The 23977-nt window shown below is 36.0% G+C and overlaps 1 protein-coding gene across 1 annotated transcript; it reads left to right on the top strand.

The window, feature by feature from the left end:
* The first annotated feature begins 2680 nt into the window (after nt 1–2680).
* Nucleotides 2681–3070, top strand: LOC141489869 (small ribosomal subunit protein eS17-like). The gene has a single exon (XM_074190242.1). The coding sequence runs from the start codon at nt 2681–2683 to the stop codon at nt 3068–3070; it is 390 nt and encodes a 129-aa protein (XP_074046343.1).
* The last annotated feature ends 20907 nt before the right edge of the window (nt 3071–23977 follow it).

The following is a 23977-nucleotide window of genomic DNA, read 5'->3' as shown; positions in this document are numbered from 1 at the left end:
TAGCAGCTGTATAATATGACCTCAGTGGGACCCACAGCCAAGAACTGGAGGCATTGTAAGCATCGACGCACTGCCTCATGCCTCAATGGGGAAACTCAGTTTCTGATGTGATGAATTTGCCAGGCCAATGACATGTCAAGTCTCATCAAACACTGCAGAGGATACAGAGTGAGGAATGGGATTTTTCTATGTCTAACAACTTGCTCAGCAAGACCTAGTGATACCCTGGTCCCAAGCAGATAGATGAACAGACCAGCCTGAAGCTTGAATGTTTGGTCCGTTGGTTTTTAAGGGGTAGGGGACGGTGGCAGTTATAATGGCAACTTGGGACAAGGCAAACAATTACACTTTGGCAGCTCCACTTTTGATCATAACTGATCTCACCCCTTTTTCCCCTATTCAAAATGACTGATGGTACCACTTTCATCAGCCCTCACCTGCCAAACCAAATAAATCAGCTTAGTTTTATATCCCACTTACTAGACCATAAAAATGATAAAAGTTAAGTGGTTATGTGGGAGATAGACTTTTTTTTAAATCTGCTGTGCTCACTCTTTAATAGTATCCTTTCAGCATAGAAACCCAGAACTTTTTTTCTTTGCAGTACCCTCTGGAGAACCCTCTTGTGAAATGTGTTATCTTCTTTGGTCTAATCTGGTATCATTTACCTCTGTCCATGACTAGCAATCCATAGGGGATCCCTTGATCAGTGTTAGCTTTCTTCTCAACTCAGCCATACATCAAAAATCCCTGAAGTAATACAAGAGAAGAATGAAGAAAAATAAATGTTATATCATTCAAAAAATATAGTTTGTTTAATTTAAATTGTGTTTAATCATAAGTATATATATATATATATATATATATATATATATATATATATATATATATTTCAGACAGCCCCTACAAGTGGGCAATGGGGATTGGATAAGGAAAGCATGGGTGAGATAGCATGTGAAGCATTACTCAATACTTCTAATGAACCCAAGCTGATCCCTAGCACAAAGATCCATCTTTCTCCCACAACTATTATCCCTATGCTGTAGACTATACTGTAAGTCCAAAACTCTTGAAATGCCTCATCCTCAAAGAATCAAAGTTGCAGGAGAATGAAAGGGCAATTAAAGGGTGCAATGAGGATGAAGGTATTGTCTCCAGTAAGTCTCCACTTAACTAAGTTCCAGAAGTGGTATGAGGCAGAGGTGTCTAACATGCCACCCACTGACAACACACAGCTCCTCACACTCCCAAACACAACCCAAACCAGACAAAAATATAATTGAGAAATATTTAACAAAGTAAATAAAATTATTATGAAGCATAGATAATATAAGCATGGTTTTCTCAAGTCAACTTGTAGCCTGCAGGGACTCAGTATAGTTTAACGGCCCTCCTTTTTCATTTGAATTTGACACCACTCGTGTAAGATAAATCAGTGAGGAAAGACGTGAATCAGAAAAGGGGGTAAGCCAATAAAGTAATTGGTCAGGGTAAGAGTTAAGAGATGCACAGCACACATAGTTCATTGGTACCCAAGAAACATGCAGAGGTGCAGATCTTCGGTGGAGCCTCTTATGGAGAGGAATGGCACAAGATGAGAAGGCAAGTATGGATCAGTGGCAATCTATAACAGAATACCCACATTGATGAACTCACACATCTGTTGAAGTTTTAAAGTATACAGCTAAAAATCAGATGAAGCCTGAACAAGGAAAAAAACCATGAGCAAGCTGGTTTTCCCTCTAGTTATATCCATCCCCAAAAGTTAAATCTTAGTGAGCTTAAGTTATACTTTATGTATATGCTTCAATTGGAGGTAAAAGCCTATAAAACTACTTACTTTATGTGAAATGCAAGATTTGTTTAATCAAAATACAATTTAATTTATTAGGGGTCACTGAGGGCAGAACCCATTCACTAAACAAGTTGCATAAACAAGATAAATCATTACATTGCTAATTCAGGTCAGAAATATATTGCTTTTGTCAAAACGTCCAATGTGAGCTTTAAAATGTAAAGATCAAAACAGAACAAAGAGGGGGCTTCTGTGTATAAAATTTAAAAAATTGGTGAGAACCCACTACATCTTAGCCCATTAAAATCCATTTGAGCCTGGCATATGGTAAGTGCCTCAAAATACTTTTCATTAATTCATTCACACACACACACACACACACACACACACACACACACACAAAATTCCCAAATTCTCAAAGTATAAGATAAAATATTAGATTTTATAAAGGAATCATCTAGTTCAATTGCCTTATTTACAGAAGAGGAAGTTAAAGTCCTAAAAAAGAGGAAATGACTTGGTCAAAAATCAAAGAGCTTATTATTGAGGAAGCTGGGTAGCACAGTAGATAGAGGACTGGACCTAGAGGACCCCAGGAAGACCTGAGTTCAAATCCAGTCTTTGATACTAGCCTGGGGAAGTCATTTAACTTCTGTGTTAACTTTATTCAACTATAAAATTGGAATCATAATAGTGCCTAGCTTACAAGGTTATTATGAGGATTAAATGAAATAATATTTGTTAAGTGTACAACACAGCATCTAACATATAGCAGGTATTTAATTAAATGCTTATTCCCTTCCACTATTATTGAACTTGAGGCTAAGTCAAATGGAACCTAGAAATTATAAGGAAACTTCTAAACTTTCATCATCCAGAGCCAACATGGATGGTGTGCAAACCAAGACCGTGAAGAAGGCAGCACGGGTCATCATCAAAAAGTACTACACCCTCCTGGGCAACGACTTCCACACCAACAAACGTGTGTGCGAGGTGATAGCCATCATCCCCAGCAAGAAACTCTGCAACAATCATCTGATGAAGCTGATCCAGAGACGCACCGTGAGAGGTATATCCATCAAATTGCAGGAAGAAGAAAGAGAAAGAAGAGATAACTATGTGCCTGAGGTCTCTGCTTTGGATCAGGAGATAATTGAAGTAGACCCTGATACCAAAGAAATGTTGAAACTCCTGGAGTTCAACAGTTTGTCTAACCTGCAAATTACTCAGCCCATGTTTGGGATGAATTTCAAAACACCAAGAGGAGCTGTTTAATATTTACTTTTGCCTTTCCAATAAACTTGGGAACCCTCTAAAAATTTAAAAAAAAATAAAATTGTCTTAGAAGACTTTTCCAACCCTTTTATTTTACAGAGGAATCAGAGACTCAGAGTTAAGACTAGAACCCTGTCTCTTCCTTCCATTTCAGTGGTTTTTTTAAACAGATTGTTGAAATTTGATCTTCTAAGATTAATCAAGACTCCCTTTGCAGCACTGGCCCTTCTAGAGAATGGGGTCCTGGTTGTATAACTCAGAATGATTAGTTGAGTAGGAAGGAGACTCTTGGTCTTTTCTAAATCTACCCTGCCCCCAATTCATTCCAGTTAGAGAGGACAGTCCAGAAAACTTCTCAAGGAGTAGCAGATGAGGTAGAGTGGCGACAACAAATGATCTGACCCCCTGTACTTCTCATTTTCCTTCTTCTCCTAGGGTATGAGAAACAAAGACAATGACAACTTTTTAGCCATTGAAGATATTGACTCACAAAAATGGGACTTCCCTACCCACTCCTAAACTAGACCAGGACTCTTAAGAAATGGTCTCTGCCTTCAGTCCTCTGCCTTTTCCCCCTATCTTCCCTAGAAAAACATGTCAGAGAGAGAGAGTCAGAGTGAGAGTTGAGCTGTTACCCAGGTGGGAACCTCCCCAGTATCAAAAGCCTTGCTTCACTGAGGGTAGAAGGTAATTTCCTGAGAAGGGCAAACTGAAAAGGCAGGCCAAGTGCTTGGGGAATTCTAGAGTTTTCTGGGAATTGACTTACCAGATATCTTGAAAAAGCAGGCTAGAGCTTCCCTGTTCATTTCATATTTTCTGTCTGGCTAGGATATTAATCAATTAATATAATGTTAATAATATTAATCAACATAGAACTAACATGTACTCAGAACTGGGTTGGGTGTTGTGAGAGAATTAGGAAAATTATAAACATATTTTCTAATTGAGAAGACAAAATTTATTTGCTAGAAATCATTAGAGAACAATGAAGGTTAATATATAATCAAGGGATAAATATCATCCATCTTCTCTAATATTTTTTTTTCCTTGAGAATGGAAAAAAAAAGTTTACCATTCAAACATTTGGGACAGCTAGGTGATACAGTGGATATGAAGTTGGATCTGGAGTCAGGAACACTCACCTTCATGAGTTCAAATCTGGCTGTGTTGACCATTTAACACAGTTTGCCTCAGTTTCTTCAGCTATAAAATGAACTAGAAAAGGAAATGGCAAAGAACTTCAGTATCTTTGACAAGAAACCCCAAATGGGATCATGAAAAGTTGGACACAACTCAACAAGAACAATTCAAACATTTACAGTGTTATTTTACTCAGATTCATAATCTCATAATTCTATTTTTATTTCCCAATTGAATTCTTATTTTTGTATTCTTGGAAAGTGTCCCCTCACAGCTTCTATTCCCTCCTCTGCTTTACTCTTTTAATCTTTTGGTAACTGGTATAATGAGCATGTGGGTCTTTTTTGCCCCAGTTCTGTTTCTGCTTCTAGTATGCCTAACATCTTGAGGCTTACTTGTGCCTCAAGTCAATTTTCACCTGCTAAGGACATAGTTGATGTGAAAGGAGCTGGAAAGCATCAGTGGGAGCAGCTACACTGTGAAAGTGAGGGTGAGAGTGGGGGTAGGGTACACAACCTGTATCCTGAGGGATCAAAAAGGTAAATAGGATTCAGCTATCCTAACTCCATCAGGTGTATTATTTAATGAACTGTTAACAAAAGCAATCTTGGAGTCTTTGACGTCTATCTAAAGAGTTTTTGATTTTGTCTAAAGAATAAAATACAAATCTCCAACTTCACCTTCAATAATATGACTCTCATGAACATTTTCAGCTTTATTTCTTATTAATCCAATTCACATCATTTCCACTTAAGGCAAACTGCCCTTATTGCTGCTACCCATGCAAAATATTGCATCTCTTGTCTTTGCATAAACTGAGCCTTATGACTGGAATGCACGCACTCTTCACTCCTCACAAAATTTCTAGCTTCCTTTAAAGTTAATTTCAGGTGCATCTCTTTCCTACATTAGACTTTTCTTTATCATCCTTTTTGGGAGTTCTCTCTCTCTCTCCCTCAAATAATTCACTTTATATATGTGTATGTGTATATGTATAGGAATATATTTACATATATATATATATATGTATATACACTTTATATTTACTTATGAAGATAAAAAAGATCTGTTCTACCTAAACTCTCTTCCCTTTTCCCTTTACATTCTATTTTTTAGTAAAATCATTAACTTCTATTGCTTTAACTATTATCTCAAAAGACTGTGTGTGTGTATTTATTTTTACATATACACACACAACACAGACAGAAAGACAGAGACAGAGAATCACCTATTGTGTAAATCTTCAATACCATTTCATTTCAGAAATTATTGTGGTACTTTAAACAATGTCAACATAATCTTTATAATAATACTAATAGTTCCATTTATAAAGTTCTTTAAGATTTGCAAAATACTTTACAAGTATAATCTCATTTTATCCACACAACAACCTTGGGAGTAGATGCTATTTTAATCACTAATTTATAGATTAAAATGAGGTAGAAAGAGATTGAAGTAACTTGCTTGTATATATATATATTTGAGGATAGATTTGAACTTTGAGGATGAATTTTGAACTTCCCAACTTTTATCTATGAAGCCAAATAGCTATAGATATGTGTATATGTGTACGTATAAGTATATACCCATATTAAAAGCACATATATGCATACATGCATATATATTATATATATAATATATATGCATGCATGTATTCCCTGAGCTTTAGTACCATATTCCAGTTCCTGACCCATAGTAAGCATTTTTAAAAATGTTTTTTCATTCATTGAAGTTAGACATAGTTCAGATTTGTTATTGTTTCCTCAGCACCTATCAGAGCTTTATATATGATAGGTACTTAATATATGATTATTGAATTTAATTAAATTGAATTAGGACTGTAGACTTGACTTACAACAGACAGGCAATGCATTAACTAGATTCAAAGTTCATTGGCTCAGACTTCCAGAACCATTTTAGGAGAATTGGCTTTATGGTTCCCTAAAACAACTTGGAAGAGTCTTATCCTAGAGAAAAGGGAAAGCTGCTATCACAAATGGAAAGGAAACCCTATAGAAAAAAACATATATGACCAAGGAACATGAGTGGAATGTTGTATGCACACATATTCTTACATATTTCTATATATGCACACATATACACATATATGCATATAAACAGAGAGAGGGAGGGGAGAGAGAAAGAGACAGAGACTGAGAGACAGAGACAGAGAGTCAGAGAGATGGGGGGAGAGAGAGAGAGAGAGAGAGAGAGAGAGAGAGAGAGAGAGAGAGAGAGAGAGAGAGAGAGAGAGAGAGAAGAGAACAAAGCCCAGTAGCCTGCAGAGTAGTAGAACATGGAGAAATTGCATCACCAGAGGAAATCAGCAACTCTGTAGTGTTGAAGGTGTGAGTTATATTGGTCTCTCAAGCCTCCTACTTGTAGACTCTCTGTTTTTCTTCTAACACAGACACTTGGCATTTTTCCTTACACATGGTTTCTATCCTTATTTGTTCCTTTTTGTATGCTCTATGCATGATTCTCAATCATATTTGTTCTCTCTTCAATATACATGCACACACATAGATTTGAGCTATAACAAAAAGTAAATAGACAGACATTGCCTCCTATAAACAGGCACAAATATATACTTACACACATACATAGGCTTTTATTACACATTCACACCTTATGGTGCCAATGAAAAAGTCTTTTTACTCTTGAGTCAAATTGGAAACAAAGTAATTACTCATTAATTAGAGAATGCCTAAACAAATTCTGATGCATGAATATGATATTAATGCATTGTAAGAAAGGAATATAAAGAATTCAAACGAATATGGCAAGACATAACTAGTATAAAGTGAAACAAGAAGATTCAGGAATATAATATATACATTGACTGTAACAATATAAATGGGATGAATGATAAAATTAAACTTTAAAAATTAAAATTATAATAATGACCAAGCTCAATTCTAGAAAATAATGGAGACAACAAGTCTACCTCCCTTCTTCACAGAGATAGAGATTTATGGAGGTGGAAAAATGTATAATCATCAGATGTGATTAATATGTTTGTTGGTTTTCTTAAATTGCTTTCATTATTCCTGTTGAGTTTTTTTACACACTAAAAAGAAGACTTCAGTGGGAGGAGGAATAAATTTGAAAATGTATATTGTATAAAAACAAAAGTCACCAAATTTTTAAAGAGAAAAAAATAAGATTCTCATTATTTCCCTGGAGTGTCAAAATGAAAGATATATAATTTTGATTAACCAAAATTACCTCATATATATATATATATATATAAAATCAATATCTCTCTGTGATTCATTGTTTATATATATATGAACATGTGTTTGTACATGTGTGTATTGATGATCGGAAAAAGAAAACAGGTGTTAGTGAAATAAAGACTCAGGTATTTAATTTTAATTTATTTTCCTCATAAATAAACATGGTATCTTATGTGTTCATTCAAGTATTGATAATATCATCTGAAGTGCTTGAGTTTATAGACAGTTTAATTCTGACAGCTGTCTATTTCTTTCTCAATTTAAAACTTGGCATTTCCCAAGAACATAAGGACTCTCTGGTAAGATAAGGCTTCCCCAGTAGTAAGATTTATATTCTGGGAAATGAAATCATCTCTTCTGGGTCATTAGGGAATCATTTAGTAAATTGAATACCTCAAACAGTTACTATTAGTGTGACCTTAGCCAAATCGTTTAAACTCCCTAAGCCTCAGTTTCCTTGTCTGTTAAATGAGCTGGACTACATAACCTCTATGATTCCTTCCAACTCTAGATGTAGGATCCTATAATTCTATCAAGCTGCTTTGTAGAAATAATCAGGAACTCAAGAAATGATTTAAATTCTTCAACTAGAAGCCTTTATGATAAGACTTTAGGCAACAGGTATAAGAGAAAACAGATGTCTATCCAACAGGAGCAAAGCTAAGACAATCTCATTCTTTAAAAGATAGTGAGGACTCCATGCTCTTCTCACAAGTAGCATGCTAACACAGTGAAATATAATGCCAAAGTGATTTGCCTTAATGTGGTCTTTCTTAGTGCCATTTTTTAAGAGCCCTCATTGGTTTTCAGCAATAATGTTTGTCCTTCATTTTTGAAGACCATGACATCAGGGAGAAGATGCTATGACAAGCATATGAATGGGATTTGAGTGAGAGACTCCTGTGCTAAATCACCAGCCTCACTTTTTCCTCCAGAGCCATCTGGGTCCAGTGGCCAGATACCAATTAGGATTACTGCAGATGGTCCTGGATACAAGGCAATCAGGGTTAAGTGACTTGTCCAAGGTCATGCAGTAAGTGTCAAGTGTCTGAGACCAGATTCAAACTTCTGTCTTCCATCCACTGTGCCATCCTAGCAATAAGAAGTATTAGTGCAAGTCTTACTTGCGCTAGTTCTAACTTCTCTCATAATAACATCCTTTCCAATATTCTTCTTAAGAGTTATGAGGGAGGGGCAACTAGGAATACCTGAGTTCAAATCCCACCTAAAACACTTAATGACTACTTAGCTGTGTGGCCTTGGGCAAGTCACTTAACCCCATTGCCTTGCAAAAAAAAATAAACTAAAAAAAAAGAGTTATAAGGGCAATCATGTTGCCATGTTAGAGATTCAAATAGGTGCAATGTACTAGGAAATGCTAAATAAATCCCATTACTCTTTTGCAGAGAGGAAGGGACTGATTCTTGACCAGCATCTTGACCAACAACTACCTCTACCTCTCCAGTATCTAGTCTTAAATGGCTGCCTTTTTGGTGTGGTTAATGGGTATTGGAATGGTATTCCTAGGTTGTCTAAACTTTCACTGCAATATTCTTTTTTCAGGAAATAGCTTTAAAAAGTTAATCCAAGGGGACTAAAATGAGCTGCCCAGTTCCTTCTCTTTTGGTTGGTCTTCCCATCTCAAATTTCTCCCAACTCCAATCAATCCTCTATTCAAGTCACACAAGTGATTTTCATGAAATGCCAGACACTCCAATGTTTCCCTGTTACTTTCAGGGTTAAATTTAAAATGCCCCATTCAGCTTTTACATCTCTATTGTAAAGCCATTCACAACCAAGTCTCCCTGCTGCATGCTCAACAAACCAATAGCTCTTCCCTGAAGTCCACTCTCCATATGCATTTAGTCTGGTTATCATGACCTCCTTTTCTCACCTCTGTCTCCTGAATTTCTTGAAAACTCAGTTAAAATTCCCCTCTTTAACTAGGGCCTTCATTTGCTCTTAGCACAGTGCCTGGTGCATTTTGACTTGACAAAGTCACACGGGTAGAAAGCATTAGAGATATAAATTGAACCTAATTTCTAATTCCAGAGTCAGTGCTCTTTCCATAAATGATAAATACCAATATACCCCCAAACTAATTTTAGTTATAGACTTAACCTTTTAGTCAGTCAATAAACATTTTTAAAACTAAATGCTCAAGATACAAATAACAATAACAAAAAAAGACAGTTCCTGCCTTCAAGAAGCTTACAGTCTATTGTAGGAAGGCAACCTACAAAAGGAAGCTGAAAAGGTGGGAGGAAAGAGAGGAACTAAGGTTTTCCTGACTCTAGATCTAGGGCTCTATTGATTTCACTATCTATCTCTACCTCTCCAGTATCCATATCTGGTAAAGAACTGCCTCCCCCTAAACTTACTATTTGTCCACTAGGCTTGGCAAATTGGAGTTGTCTCTCTATGGAAACAGACAGATCATGCTTAATTGCACATGATTTTTAAAAGTCTCTTATTTTATTGTCTTTTTTAACATGACAAAAAAAATTAACATTCATCTTTTAAATTTTTGATTTTCAAATTCTCGTCCTCCCTTTCTTTTTCTTTTCCTCACAGTAACAATATTGTAATTGCCATGTACAATATTTTCCTGGTTCTGATCAAGTCACTTTACATGAGTCATGCATCAAAACACTAGAAACAAGAACCCCCTTTTGTTCATGGTCAAAGAAAAGGTTTAATCCTGGTTCTGGAAACAATAATAGGGCTCTCTTGAACTCAACAACAGCAGCAAAGTGTGGGACTTGAGAGGAGGAGGTTAGAAATCTTTGTTGACAGATTAGGGTCACTTGGTCATATCCACAACAGAAAAGCAATTGTGATAAAAAATAGGTAGGTCAGGAATTACAGAATTAGATTTTTTTTTAGTTTTTTATTTTTTTGCAAGGCAATGGGGTTAAGTGGCTTGCCCAAGGCCACACAGCTAGGTAATTATTAAGTGTCTGAGGCCAGATTTGAACTCAGGTACTACTGACTCCAAGGCCGGTGCTCTATCCACTTCACCACCTAGCCACCCCTACAGAATTAGATTTAACAGTTAGAGGGCTCCCCCAACTAGATCACCAGGTTTTTCAACTAAAAAGAGATATAGCTTTAATGATCCTAGGGCATGAGGAGTTTCTGTAATAATAACCTTCAGCAAAGAGATTCAACATAGCAGTACAATTTCAAATTAAAACTAGTAGATAAAGACTTAGAAATTTAGAAAAATTTAGAAAATCCTTAATCCAGTTTTGAAAACTTGTTAATTTCAAAATACAAAGATTTGGAATCTGATTATGTTACTTTTCTCAATTTTTTTCCAAAATTATTATTGCAGGTAATCCCCTCCCCCCAAGGAGGATTAAATACAATTAGGTGTCTAATATTACATATAAACACATAGGTAATAGCACTCTATATGTAAGTAGATTACTTCTATTCCTATACAATACCTACACAAATGAATTTGCTTAAAAGATGACTTATTGAAAGTGTTTTGTAATCATCTTCTTTCAATTGTGGAATCTGATTTCAGAAGGCATCTAAATATTTAACCCAATAGTAACAAAAGACCTGATGTGTGAATTTATTAAACAATTAATTCCAAATTATATATAGATCACAGTGTATAAGTGAATTGTCTATGGTAAAACATGATCAGTCAATTGTATAACAAAGTATCACATCGGGTTCAAAATTAACCAGGTGGGAGAAACTAAGTGGAAAGTCCTACCTTAGTCTTTCTAGGGCCAATTCCCAAGTAATTTCTCAGGGACAGATATCCAGTGGTAGCAACTCAAAAAACTCACACCCACTGAGTTGCTAGCACTTTTCTTGAAGCAGTGAATCATTGACTTAATGACACAAACATACCTGAAAATAAAGCTCAAAAGGAAAGCACACAGTTCCCAAAGATTTTATCTTAAATAGCAAATTCCACAAATCAGATGAAATTAGGCTAGAGGTATCAGCTCTGAGCTTATTGAAAGTGTTTTGTAGGGGCGGCTAGGTGGTGTAGTGGATAGAGCACCCGCCTTGGAGTCAGGAGTACCTGGTCTCAGACACTTAATAATTACCTAGATGTGTGGCCTTGGGCAAGCCACTTAACCCCATTTGCCTTGCAAAAACCTAAAAAAAAAAAGTGTTTTGTAACATCTTTCTATTGGAAAATTTGATTTGAGAAGGCATCTAAGTAGCTGCTAATTTTACTAGAAAGTGTTTTTAATATAAGGTATTTAAAGTTAACTCTAAGAGTGATGAACAAAATTATTTCAATTAACTTTTGAGCAGTAGCCTGACAAAGACATAGATTTCTTATGATACTTCTGTAAAAGCTTCAACCTCATGGTGGGGTGAAGGGATTATACTATGAGGGAGCTTTACATTGATGGCAGCTACAATTCATTGGCAACAAGAAAGTAAGCTTAGAAGTTTTGCTAACTAAATTGATTCAAAGATGTAAATTTAATATAACTAAATAAATTTAGGTGAAACTTACTTTTTTAATGTAATCAAATGTGCACATTTTCCCAGTTTAGCTGGGTGTGGAGCTAGTTCCTGAAATTCTAAAGTTTGGCAAGATTTCAGTTCTAGTACTATTTCTCAGGCTTAAGCATTTTAGAATCTTATACCATGCCACCAGCTGGACTGATAAGATTTTTATAACTATGTCCCAACAGCAGGTCTAAGAAAAAAAAACTTATCAGATAAAATAACCTAAGAGGACTTTTCAACTATTATTATTATCCCAATGAAATGTTTAACAGCTTTCAGATAACAGTTGACTTTATAACCCAACAATATCTAAATAACAAGAGAAGTTATTTTTTAAGGCTAATGTTATCAAGTTTCATAATATAAGCATACATTTAAAACATGAAACAAACTTCTTAACCAGTCAGATAACATAACTCTAGTCAAATGACTCTTTTAAAAATATCATTCAAATAAAGGAGCTTTATTTCCTAATTTAGTTCTAGGACAGATTTTGCCCTAATCTAATCTGGATTTATAATCACCAATGGAAATATTTATATCTCAATTTTTCCCAAGGACCTTTAGCTGACAGTACTCAAATTTCAGGTCCACTGATTTTGATTAGCTCATGTTCAAAAATTTGTGGAATTAATTAGTTCTATTTAATGTGAATCATGATACCCCCCCAAACTGTTTGATATGAGTTTCTAATTCTTTTTCAGCTGGATTACTATTTAGAATTACTTCAAATAAGGGCTCTTTCTAAATTTCACATTGTTACAGTCCAGCAAAGTATATAATGTACTATACTATTAAAATAAAAAAATTGACTAAGTTGTGTAATGCATGGTTAAATTTCAAATTTTGTCCAAAGCAATTTAAGATTTAGTCCTAAATCTTAACATGAAAATACATAAATTAACCTTAGAAAGCTAGAAATTCAGCAAACCGTAAAACCTCCAATTGGAAAAACTGATATAAGCATTTCACTTGATTTGTGATTTTTTTTGCTGACATTTATACAACTGAAAAATCAATTAGGAATCAAAATAGTATTAATTGAATTTTCTTCATTCTCTTGATTCTTTTTAAAATCTTAGCTGGTTTATGAGGTCTCTGTGCATTTATATCAGTCTCTTTAGAAAATTCCTGTTGTAGTTAGCTTATTGTTGTTCTTTCAAGAGGACCGATGATATCACCAGGGTGATGTCTTGGATTTAAATGAAGCAGAACTGTGCAAAGTCATCAGCATCATTCTCTCCTCCAGAGTCAGCAAATCTGCAAGTCTTTGTAGTAGCTGTTGGCCAAAAGCAATGACAATTTGATCTTTTCCTTCCTCCAGAAAAGTACCTCAGAAACGGTCCTTCTTTACAACTTAGTCACTGGGAGATTTTTATGATTAATTCTCTTCCTCAGAGAAAAATAAATAGTTTTGAATAAAATTCTAGAATTATATATATTGTGAGATCCAAGAATGGCATACAAAATACCTGAATCTTTTAAAGCATTAGGGTATAATGCATAAGTATTTTCTTCCTCCTCATCTTCTTTTTTGGTTTAAAAATCTTTTTATTAGATATATAAATTGTCAGGCAAATATATTAATATCAAACTTTGCGAGATATATCATGTGAATAATCAGTGGAACTCCTTTATTTTCACCACTGTCATGGGGACTGAAAGCATTGCCATATCATCTCAAGGTGAAAGTCCTTCAAAACCAGAGTATGTGTTAATAGAAGAGGCCAAAGAAGTTCAGCTCAGCATCATTCATGTTCTTTAGTGTGCTCTAACTAGAACATCTCTTGAATATTGTCATTACAGAAAAAAAAACAACCAGTCATTCCTGTGTTCTTAGGAATTGTTCAGGATATCAAATTTTATTCTCAGACATGATGTTCTAAATAGTTGTTCAGATCCCAAATCAGTTTTTCTCTACCACATCCTTCATCTTCAGTGGGCAGCAGAGATGAGATGACTATATGTGCCCCCAAGGTCTTCAATTTCTTGTTCAAGTCTTCAAGATCTTTGACAAGGTTTCCCAGGTTTCTTCAGATTATTAATAGTATTTGAACTCAGGCAAATTACCAAAAGTAGGAAGTAATGGTCTTTTTTGACAAGCCTTGGTATGTCTTTTGTTATATCTTGGATTCATGCCACTGAAAGACAATAGACCTCTCCCTTGTGGTTGTGAGCTTTTATTCCTCCTAATTTGATTAACTTCCAAGAGTCTTCTCTTCTTTCTTTGAACTTGGTGGATAAACTCTGTTTAAATCCAACTCAAATCCAGCCAATACACAATTTAAGATATCACTCCAGTGACATCACTGAAAGACAAACAACAAAGTTCTCTTCAAACAGCCCTTGAGATACCACTTCTTTCCTTGAAGGAGAAGCAGTTGTTTTCTTTCCCCACTTTTCAGAAAGAGCTTCAAGTTTACTTCTTAATTTAAAGAATTCATTGGTCCTGGTCCTTGTTTTCTTCCTCTTCTTTGTGGCATGCTTTTCCTTCCAATCTTTGGAAAAAAGAATTTCTAACTTTTCTGATGCTTTTTTCCTTTATGGTTGTTGCATTCATGGCTGCATTCTGACATTTTTAAAGAAAAGATTTAGGGTGGTTTCTCAAGTCACTTTACTTCTTTTTTAGAGGGAAGTCAGCCTGCATTTTGAGTATAATAGTGAGGGACACTGGATTTTGCATAAATCACCTAAGATGGGGGAAGGAGCCCATTTCTGGGAGAAGACAATCTTGATTCCCCTACCATGTGGGTAAGAGCAGACTGTTCCTTTGGCTGTGTAGATCAATCTTTAGGTACTCTCATTCTCTTTCTAGATGCATCCATAAGGGGTAAAAATATTGCCTACCAACAAGCTGGAAAAGTAGACTTACCTTCCCTGTTTTCCTTTGAGAATGACCCAGAGTAAACAGATGTGGGGTTTTGGCTCTGCTCTATTTTGTTTGTCCTTTTCAGTTCTAGGTATAAGCAATGATCGATCAAATCTAGCCTTAGACCCTTATTAGCTAGGTGACCCTGGGAAAGTCACTGAACCCCATTTTCCTCAGTTTCCTCACCTGTAAAATGAGCTGAAGAAGGAAATAGCAAACTACTCCATTATCTTTGCCAAGGAAACCATTAATGGGGTCATGAAGAGTTAGACACAACTAAAAAGATTGAGCAATAATTTCCTTATTCCTGACCCAGCACTTTCATCATGCCACCAACTACCTTCCTAGATGGAAGCCTTAAGAAGTCAGGGTGCCTGAGACTTGAGCTTTGGCCCAAAGTGGGTCTTTGGACTTAGAACTTGATTGAACTATGCCATAAAAAGAACTAAGTTAAGTTGTTAACCTGATCCCTTCTCCATATACAGAAACTGAGGTGGTATGGGAACAGGGGGCAGGAATTATGCCTTTCATGAGCTGTGAGGTTTTTTTCCTTAATATCTTAAAGATTAAATATTCTTTTGTTAAAAAGAAAAAAAATTAAATATTCTTTTGTAAGAGTAATTCTGACTTTTAAATGGTTAAATGGAACTGGGGTGAAGGGACCACCTCATTGGGGTGGAGAATGGAAACAATGACAGAGAGACTGGACACTCCTAAACTCCATTAAATATACTAGTGAATCCTGGGGGAGATCTAAAGTATAAAATACCTGAACATTAAGCAGTATGAGTCAGGGTAGTCACTCTTAAACAAGTCACCTGGCCATGGAAGAAATACAATCATTATTCAAGGCAAGTCACTGAATAATTCAGATTGCTCTCCATTCTTACCTAGTTTATGCCTTTTTATTCCCTTTTTTATATTTGCTCTTTATTCTTATCAGTAGTTTACACCCTTTTATTACCTTTTTATATTTTTGCTCTATTTTACTTTATAATTTACTCCTTTTATTACCTCTTAATGAATTCAAGACCTAGCCATACTCAGTTTCTTCTCTTAACAAATTCTTACCTTATCAAACAAAGTTGTTTTACTTTTCTTATTTACTCTATCTTACCAACTACCCTTTCATTTAGCCCTAGTCTTCAATCCTTTTCATCCTTCAAACGAAGTCCTTCTGCAGCTATTCCTCACTTTCTCCCAAATTTCTCCTCTCCAAAATTTGATCACTTCTGCAACACTAGTTCCAAAACATGTCATCTCCACTCTTACTTCCACCTCACCAAATATCTGGACTACACTTAAAGAACCATCCTGGACTCTGAATGGTGAGTTGTTTACCTTTTCTGGATATTACATTTCATTGCTAAACCACCAGCTTCAAAGGTAACAGTTATCCATAGTCCCTTCTCATTTTCCAGCTATCCTTTAGAATGTAAGCTCTTTGAGAAGATACTCTCTTGCTAATGCAGTGCTTAGAACATGAGTGCAAATTAAAAGAGAAACATTAAGTGATTAATCTGTCTCTACCTCTCTGACTTCTATCTCTCTCTGTCTCTATGACTCTCACTTTGTCTTTTTCTGTCTCTTTGACTCTCTCTCAATGTAAAATTGGTTCCAGACATTGATCTCCTTCAAATTTCCCTCAAATCAAATTCAATGTGAGGCCAAAAATATATCCAGAGAAAACTTCATTGAGGAGGCAGAGTTTAGGAATGGGGAGACTGGACCTGACTAGAGTAGAACATATATTATGCCTTATAATGACAATCTTAAGAGTTTAAAACTGACAAAGTACAAAATTCTATGGCAGAACTCTTAATCTTTTTTGTGTCATGGATCCTTTTGGTAGATTAGTGAACCTTATGAACCCCTCCTTAAAAAGGTTTTTAATATACAAGATAATATATATAAGATTATATAAAAACTAAATTACATTGAAATATAGTCATCAAAATATTTTTAAACAAGTTCACAGACCCCAGGTTAAGAACCCCTATTCTAGAAGCTCATCAAATATTTTTCAATTGCCTAATGAGAGAGATTTCCCCACGCCCCTTTCAGGATCATCCCAGAATAAAATGGACAGTGATTCCAGGTGGCATTTTAGATGATCAAATTGTTACTAGAGCCAGATTTTTATCCAGGTCCCAGATGAATGGGGAATAGCAGTGAGTACTCTCCTTGAGTGTATCAGGTTTCTGGGGAAAGCTTTGTGTCCTGGGAACTCTCTTTTTGAAACCTTCCCAAAGGAGTCTGCCAATTTCCGGACAGTGCTGCATATGAAAATAATGTCAGCAAAATCCTACGGGGAGTTTGGAAGCAGAGTCACTCTGAAATTTCACAGATGGCAAGCACAGACTCTGCTGTTTTGGCTTCATCTGTCTTTGCTCTTTTTTTTTTCATTTCCAGGTTCCAGCCCAATTTCCTGCAGCAAACACCCAGGGTATGTCTGGTGGCAAACAGATGAGGGGGGGGGAAGGACACCCAACAGATCCCACTGTCAATGCAAAAGAGAGGCCAGCAAGCCTAGGGAAAGCTTGCAAAGTGTTTTGGCTGCCAGCTCCCCTGCTGCAGCTAAGAGACCTACAGCCAAGGTGAGTGAAAGACCTGCCAAGAAAGGGGGAAACACTGTCTGTCCCAACAGAGAGTGAAAGAAGAGTCAATGTAGATGAAATGGGGAGAGATAATGAAGGAATAAAACAAATGAGCATGTTGAAAAATGTGACTTCACCAGCCATTATGGAGATCATCTACTGCTACAAGGAGTTTTAAAGGTCATCTGCTCCAAGCTCCTCCTTCTACTAGTCATACACAGATAAGAAAAACAAGGCCTAGTGAGTATAAATTACTGCTCCAAGATCACAAAGGGATTAAGTAGGAAGCCTGGAATTCAAACCCAAATCCCCTGTCTCTAGCTCCACAATACATTTTACTATCCTACACTCACTCTCCTGGGCCAATCTAGTTCTGCCATCATACCTTTATTCTCTTCCCATATACCAATTTCTCTGTTTTTCCTCAGTATTACTAGAGACTGATTAATCCCTTGGAAGTTTTTTAGGAATTTGATAGCTAATGCATGATTTTTTGTTATAAAATTTTACATATTACAAAAAGGGACAACTAGGAGGTCCAGTAAATAGGGTACCAAACCTGGAGTGAGAAATCTGACCTCAGACACTTACTAGCTATATAACCCTATTTGCCTCAATTTCCTCAACTATAAAATGATCTGAATAAAGAAAAACCACTCCAGTATCTTTACTAACAAAACCCTAAATGGAGTTACAAAGAGTCAGATACAACTGAAATGACTGAACAATAAACAATAAATATTACAAAGAATAGGCTGCACAATAAAGTAGAAAAGGCATTGGAACTGAATATTAGAATATCTGGGTTAGAATTGTGCTTCTGATATTCACTAGCTATAGGATTTGTTAACCTCAACAAAGTCCAGACCTCCATTTTAGGAAAATTATTTTTGACAACTTAGGTAGAGAGTCAATTGGAATGGAGACTTGAGGCAGGTAGATCAGTTTGAAGGCTCCTACAATTTTCCAATGAAAAAGTGATGAGAACTTGTACTAGGAGCTGTCTGAATAGAGATAAGGGACTATATGTGAGAGATCTTGTGAAGATGCAAACTACAAGAATCATCAATATATTACACACATGGGTTTAGTGAAAGAGGACTCTCAAGGATGACATTGAACCTGTAAGCCTAGGTGATTTGGAGGGTAGTGATTTCCTATACAGTAAAAGGGAATTTTGTAAGGGACAAGGGTTTGGACATATTGAGTTTGTGACACCCATGCAACATGCACTTCAAAATATCCAAGAGGCATGACTAGATTTGGTAGAAAAATTAAGGCTATAAATATGGATCTGGGAGTCATCTTCATAGAGTTGAAATTTGAACCCCTGGGAGCTGATGAGATAATCAGATGAGATAGTAGGGAGAAGCAAAACAGGTCCAGGGCAGTGCCTTGGGGGATATCCTTGATAATGAACATGACAGATGAAAATTTAGCAAAGGAAACTAGACAAATATGGGGAGAACCACAAGAAAGAAGTATAACAAAAACTTCATCTAAGACTTCCTGCTAAAGACAGAGGCTGAAAAAGGAAGAGGGAAGCTTTAAAATCTCACGTTACTGGATCCTGCTCGGAAGCAATCAGCAGTGACCATGACACCACACAAGACTAGAAAGGAGTATTACTTGGCAAAGAATACATGCTATGCCAACATGTTCATCAGAGACTAGGTACCTTGCAGAGACTACATGCTAGGCCAGGCCAATGAAGAATAAACACTACATAAACTACTTTGTGCATCAACAAAGAACAATGACAATCTGAGTTATCTGAGTCATATCTCTAAATACATATCTGGGCCACATGTATTCTGTATATATTTTATTTATAAACAATTATATTCATGGGGAATATACCTCATGTTTATTGGATAAATGTTTATTGCTATTTTTTCACTTCTATTATTTCATTAAATACCTTGGCTTTGAATTAATCATTTCCTTTGAATGAAAAATAAAAATTAATATACTAAATGAACTACAGTTCCTGAACTTCAGTTTTGTTTTTTTGTCATTTTTTGGTGGGTTATTTACCCTTGAATCAGATCCCTTAAGTGTGCAGTAATTTGTTCAGAAGTATCTTTGAAGTAAGGGTACCCCTAAATGTATTACATAGTAGTTTATGTCGTACTTTTCTAATTCCTTGGAAAGTCTACAATCCATGCATATACTTTTGCTCTTGTCACCCTCTTCTAAAAACCTCCAATCACTTCCATTCAATTCAATAATCACTGATCAGGTTCTTACTAGATATCAGTTGAGAACTGGTTGAATCAGGTGAACACCAAAGGTGGATAAGCAGTCCTTACCTGCAGTTCCAAGAAGCATAGGCAGTATGCTACATCTTAGTAAATCTTCTCAGTAGATGAACTAAATCAGGCTGTGGTAACAAACAGGCTTCCCAACTTTCAGTAAGGTAGGATGGTATCTCTCCCAAATACATGAAGACATTCCTTGACAGAATAGAAGGAAGAGAAAAGAATGTTCCATAGACCATGAAGATGACTAATGCTAAAGCTTGGTCAGACATGAAAGATGTCAAAGTCATCCTGAACCATCATGTTGTCAATCAGCTTGACATTGGACTTCAGTGACTCAGAAAGAAAGAATGAGGCTGATAGCTTTGTGAAACTCTACCTCAGTTAAATCCAATTCATGTACAAGTAAAGACATTACCCTGTTGTGTCACTGTTCCTCTTCAAAAATTAAGGACAAACAACATCAACAGCTTTCACTCCATGTGCTAAGCACTGGGGATACAAATCAAAAAAGAGATGATCCCTGTCCTCAAGGAACTTACAATCTAATGGGAGAGACCAATAAATAAAAGAAAGACTTTGGGAGAAGATTATTGCTCTACCCTCCAATTAGAGGGAAGGGTTAACTGAAGGAGTTGAGATATTGATGAAATATTGAGTATCAAAAGCTGAGTCAACCTGCATTGTGATGAGATTGCAATTGATCAGTTTATTCAAATCAAGCAGAGCTATCAATGGAAAGTGGCTCCTGAATTCATGTTTCAACTGAAACTGCCTTCCCTAAAGTTTTCAATATCTTAATTGCCATTTTCTCAGTCTCAGTTCTTCTTGACCTCTTTGCATCATTTGTCAATGTTCATAAACTTCTACTTCCAGATACTAGATTCTGATTAGTGCAAATCATGAATTCCTGCATTGAATGTGCAATATTCAAAATTATAATTATGTAAACTAAAACCCCACCTTCTCTTGAAGACCTCTAATAACATAGTTCACTACTTTTTTTTTTGTCATGACTGTTTGACTCTTCATGACCCTAATTTGGAGTTTTCTTGGCAAAGATACTGGAGTGATTTGCTGTTTCCTTCTCCTGTTTCATCTATAGATAAGGAACTGAGTAAAACAGGGTCAAGTGACTTGCCTAGGGTCATTCAGCTAGTGTCTGAGGCCACACACAAGTGAGGTATTACTCACTAACTAAGAAATTTTATTCCATTTTCAGATAACTTAGCTATTATTGTTAAGAAAAATGTTCATTTTTATTATTGAATCATATCTTCCTTTCTGGAATTTCTACCTGTTGTTCCTAGTTTAAATAAGACTAATCCATCATCAACATTGTTACTATAATTATCATCACTAGCATTTATATAGTGCTTTAAGGCATAAAGTATTTGCTTTCCAGGGTAGTTATAACCAATTCTTAACTCTATCAACAATGCATTAGTGTGTCAGTCTTTCCACAGTCCCACTAAAAGATAATTTTTGGGGGCGGCTAGGTGGTGCAGTGGATAAAGCACCAGTCCTGGAGTCAAATCTAGTCTTAGACACTTAATAATTACCTAGCTGTGTGGCCTTGGGCAAGCCACTTAACCCCATTTGCCTTGCAAAAAAATCCTAAAAGATAGTTTCTTTTTACCTAAATGTAAGACCTTATATTTATCGTTAATAAATTTCATCTTGTTATTTTGTGGCAGTATGAAATAAAGAATAAAGAACTGACCTTAAAACCATAAAGATCTGTATCTAAGAGATAACTCTGACTTACATTGGCTATATGACCCTGGGCAAGCCATTGAATCTCCCACTGCAATAGCTAGCTCTGTAAAATTATAAATTGCAGAGAGAATGATGACCTGCCAGGGTAAAGGGAATTTCCTCATCTGAGAGTTCCCTGTTTCAATAAAATCACAGGTTCATCCTCTATTTCTGTACTAAGATCAATATCCTAATCCAAGAAGGTTGGTTAGAATTGCCTTCCAATGTATTAGTTATCCTTCTCATCTACAAATTTGATAATCATGGCATCTTGTTGTTCCTCCTTTATTCTTGTAGAGGATCAATGACATCAAGCAGGTAATGTCTTGATTTGGAATTGGACTTAAGGGAGGCAGAGCTGTGCAGTGTCATCAACCTCACTTTTTTGACAAAAGTCAAGATGACTATTAATGGCCCAGGATGCAGTGGGGTGACTTTTGCTTTTCTAAATTAGATCTTTCCCAGGTCTCAGTGTATCTTAGTTAATGCTCATTCAGTGACTAAGGGCTAAGTAAAAATTGAAACAAAAGCTACTCCAATTTACCATCACAAAAATATTAATTTGGAAGGAGAAAAATCTTAGAATTTAGTCACTTGATAAAAATTTCAAATAGCATAGAGTTAAAAAATATATCCCTAGGGCTCTTCAATGAGATGAATAGATCGAAAACTGGGCCTAAAATCAGAAAAACCTGAGTTCAAATCTGGCCTCGCACACTTACTGGTTGTGTGACCTTAGATATTCCTTGCTTCAGTTTCCTCAACTGTAAAATGAAGATAATAATAGCACCTATCTCACAGGGTTGTGTGAAGATCATATGAAATAATACTTGTAAAGTGCTTAGCACAACAAATTTTCCTACTCAGGAAGAGAAATCTGGAGAACTTCCAAGTTAATATTAAGTTAACATCAACCTATTACCGACTACTTCTCAGATTCAGTCATGCAACCAGTTCTGAATTCATCTAACTGTATTATCAAGTAGCCTACATAGCTACATCTTATCCACAAAAATTGCAAAGAATGAAGGAATGAAAAAAGTATTTGTTAAATACCAGGTTAAATATCAGGTAATAGGCTAGGTGCTGGTGATACAGAAATAAAAGTGAGACAGTCCCTGCTATCCAAAAGATTATATTCAACTAGGGAAAGATAATATGCACAGACTGTGCTGGCCAAGGAAGGGAGTTTTTGTCTGGGTAACCACAGGAATGCTGATTCTTTGGGTAGTTAATTGTTGTTGACCGGTGTGATTTGATTACTGAAGTAGGTAGCTAAGTAACCAAAGTGATTCCACTTTGTAAAGTTCCTCCATCTGGTTCCTGGTCCTTATCTACCTCAAGATCCTATCCCATTTTATGGTCCTAGGAACTACTGCAACAGCCAAAGCTCTTACTAATAGATATCACTTCTCCCCCAAACCGTGGAATGTTTTCAATTGCATGGCTTTCTGAAAACCATGAGATAGCTTGGTGCCTCCCAGAAGGGGAGGCATGCCTTATCCCTGTGCATAAAAGCTGTCTTCCTGAATAGGCTTTAATTATAGTCCTATGCTGACCATATGTATTGCATACTCTGGGTGATTGCTATTTATTGAATCTCATAATAAACCTGTTCTAATTTTCCTCTCACTTTAGTATCTCAGTTTGAATGTTCCCAGGGCAAGAGAGGGAAGGGGCAGAAGATAAAGGGTAGAGATGTAGAGAAGAGGGTAGGATAGATAGCAAGTTGTCTCCAGATGTTCAGCATAGGGGGGATATGATGCACAGTATGAAGTTAGCTGAATGGTGGTAAGTCAACAAGAATTTATTTAATACTTACCATGTGCTAAGCATTGGGGTCACAAAGAAATGCAAAAACAGCACCTACTTTTCAAGAATTCTCCTATCTAATCTAAAACCTCTATGGATGAGATATAAACAGGAAAACATACAGATAATCTCAGAAGAAGAAACAAGCAAACATTAAAAAGGACTAGAGGGGCAGCTAGGTGGCAGTGGATAGGGCACAGGTCCTGGAGTCAGACCTGAGTTCAAATCCATCCTCAGACATTTAATAATCATCTAGCTGTGTGGACTTGGGCAAGTCACTTAACCCTACTGCCTTGCAAAAAACAATCAAACAAAAAGGACTAGGGAAGCCTTTATACAGAACTCAATATTTTAACTGAATCATAAAGGAAGTTAGGAGATGTCAACAATAAAGAGACCATTTCAATCATGTGGGGATAGCCAGTGAAAAAGCACAGAATCAGGAGGTAGAGCATCCTTGGGGAAGAACAACGAGGACAGTCACTGAATCATAGAATATGCAAAAAGAATTAAGTACATGACTGGAAAGGTAGAAAGAAAGCAGTATACTACTACTACTACTACTACTACTACTACTACTACTAATAATAATAATAATAATAATAATAATAATAATAATAATAATAATTAAAATAACTAATATTTATATGCTGCTAAGTTCTTTAAAATTATTATCTTATTTGAGCTTCACAATAGCCCTGGGAAGTACAGGCAATTATTACCTTTATTTAACCTGA

The sequence above is a fragment of the Macrotis lagotis genome, chromosome 5, assembly GCF_037893015.1.
Source record: "Macrotis lagotis isolate mMagLag1 chromosome 5, bilby.v1.9.chrom.fasta, whole genome shotgun sequence".
Taxonomy (NCBI): Eukaryota; Metazoa; Chordata; class Mammalia; order Peramelemorphia; family Peramelidae; genus Macrotis; species Macrotis lagotis.
The sequence above is the reverse complement of the archived record's forward strand: the minus strand, read 5'-3'. Positions and strand labels throughout refer to the sequence as shown.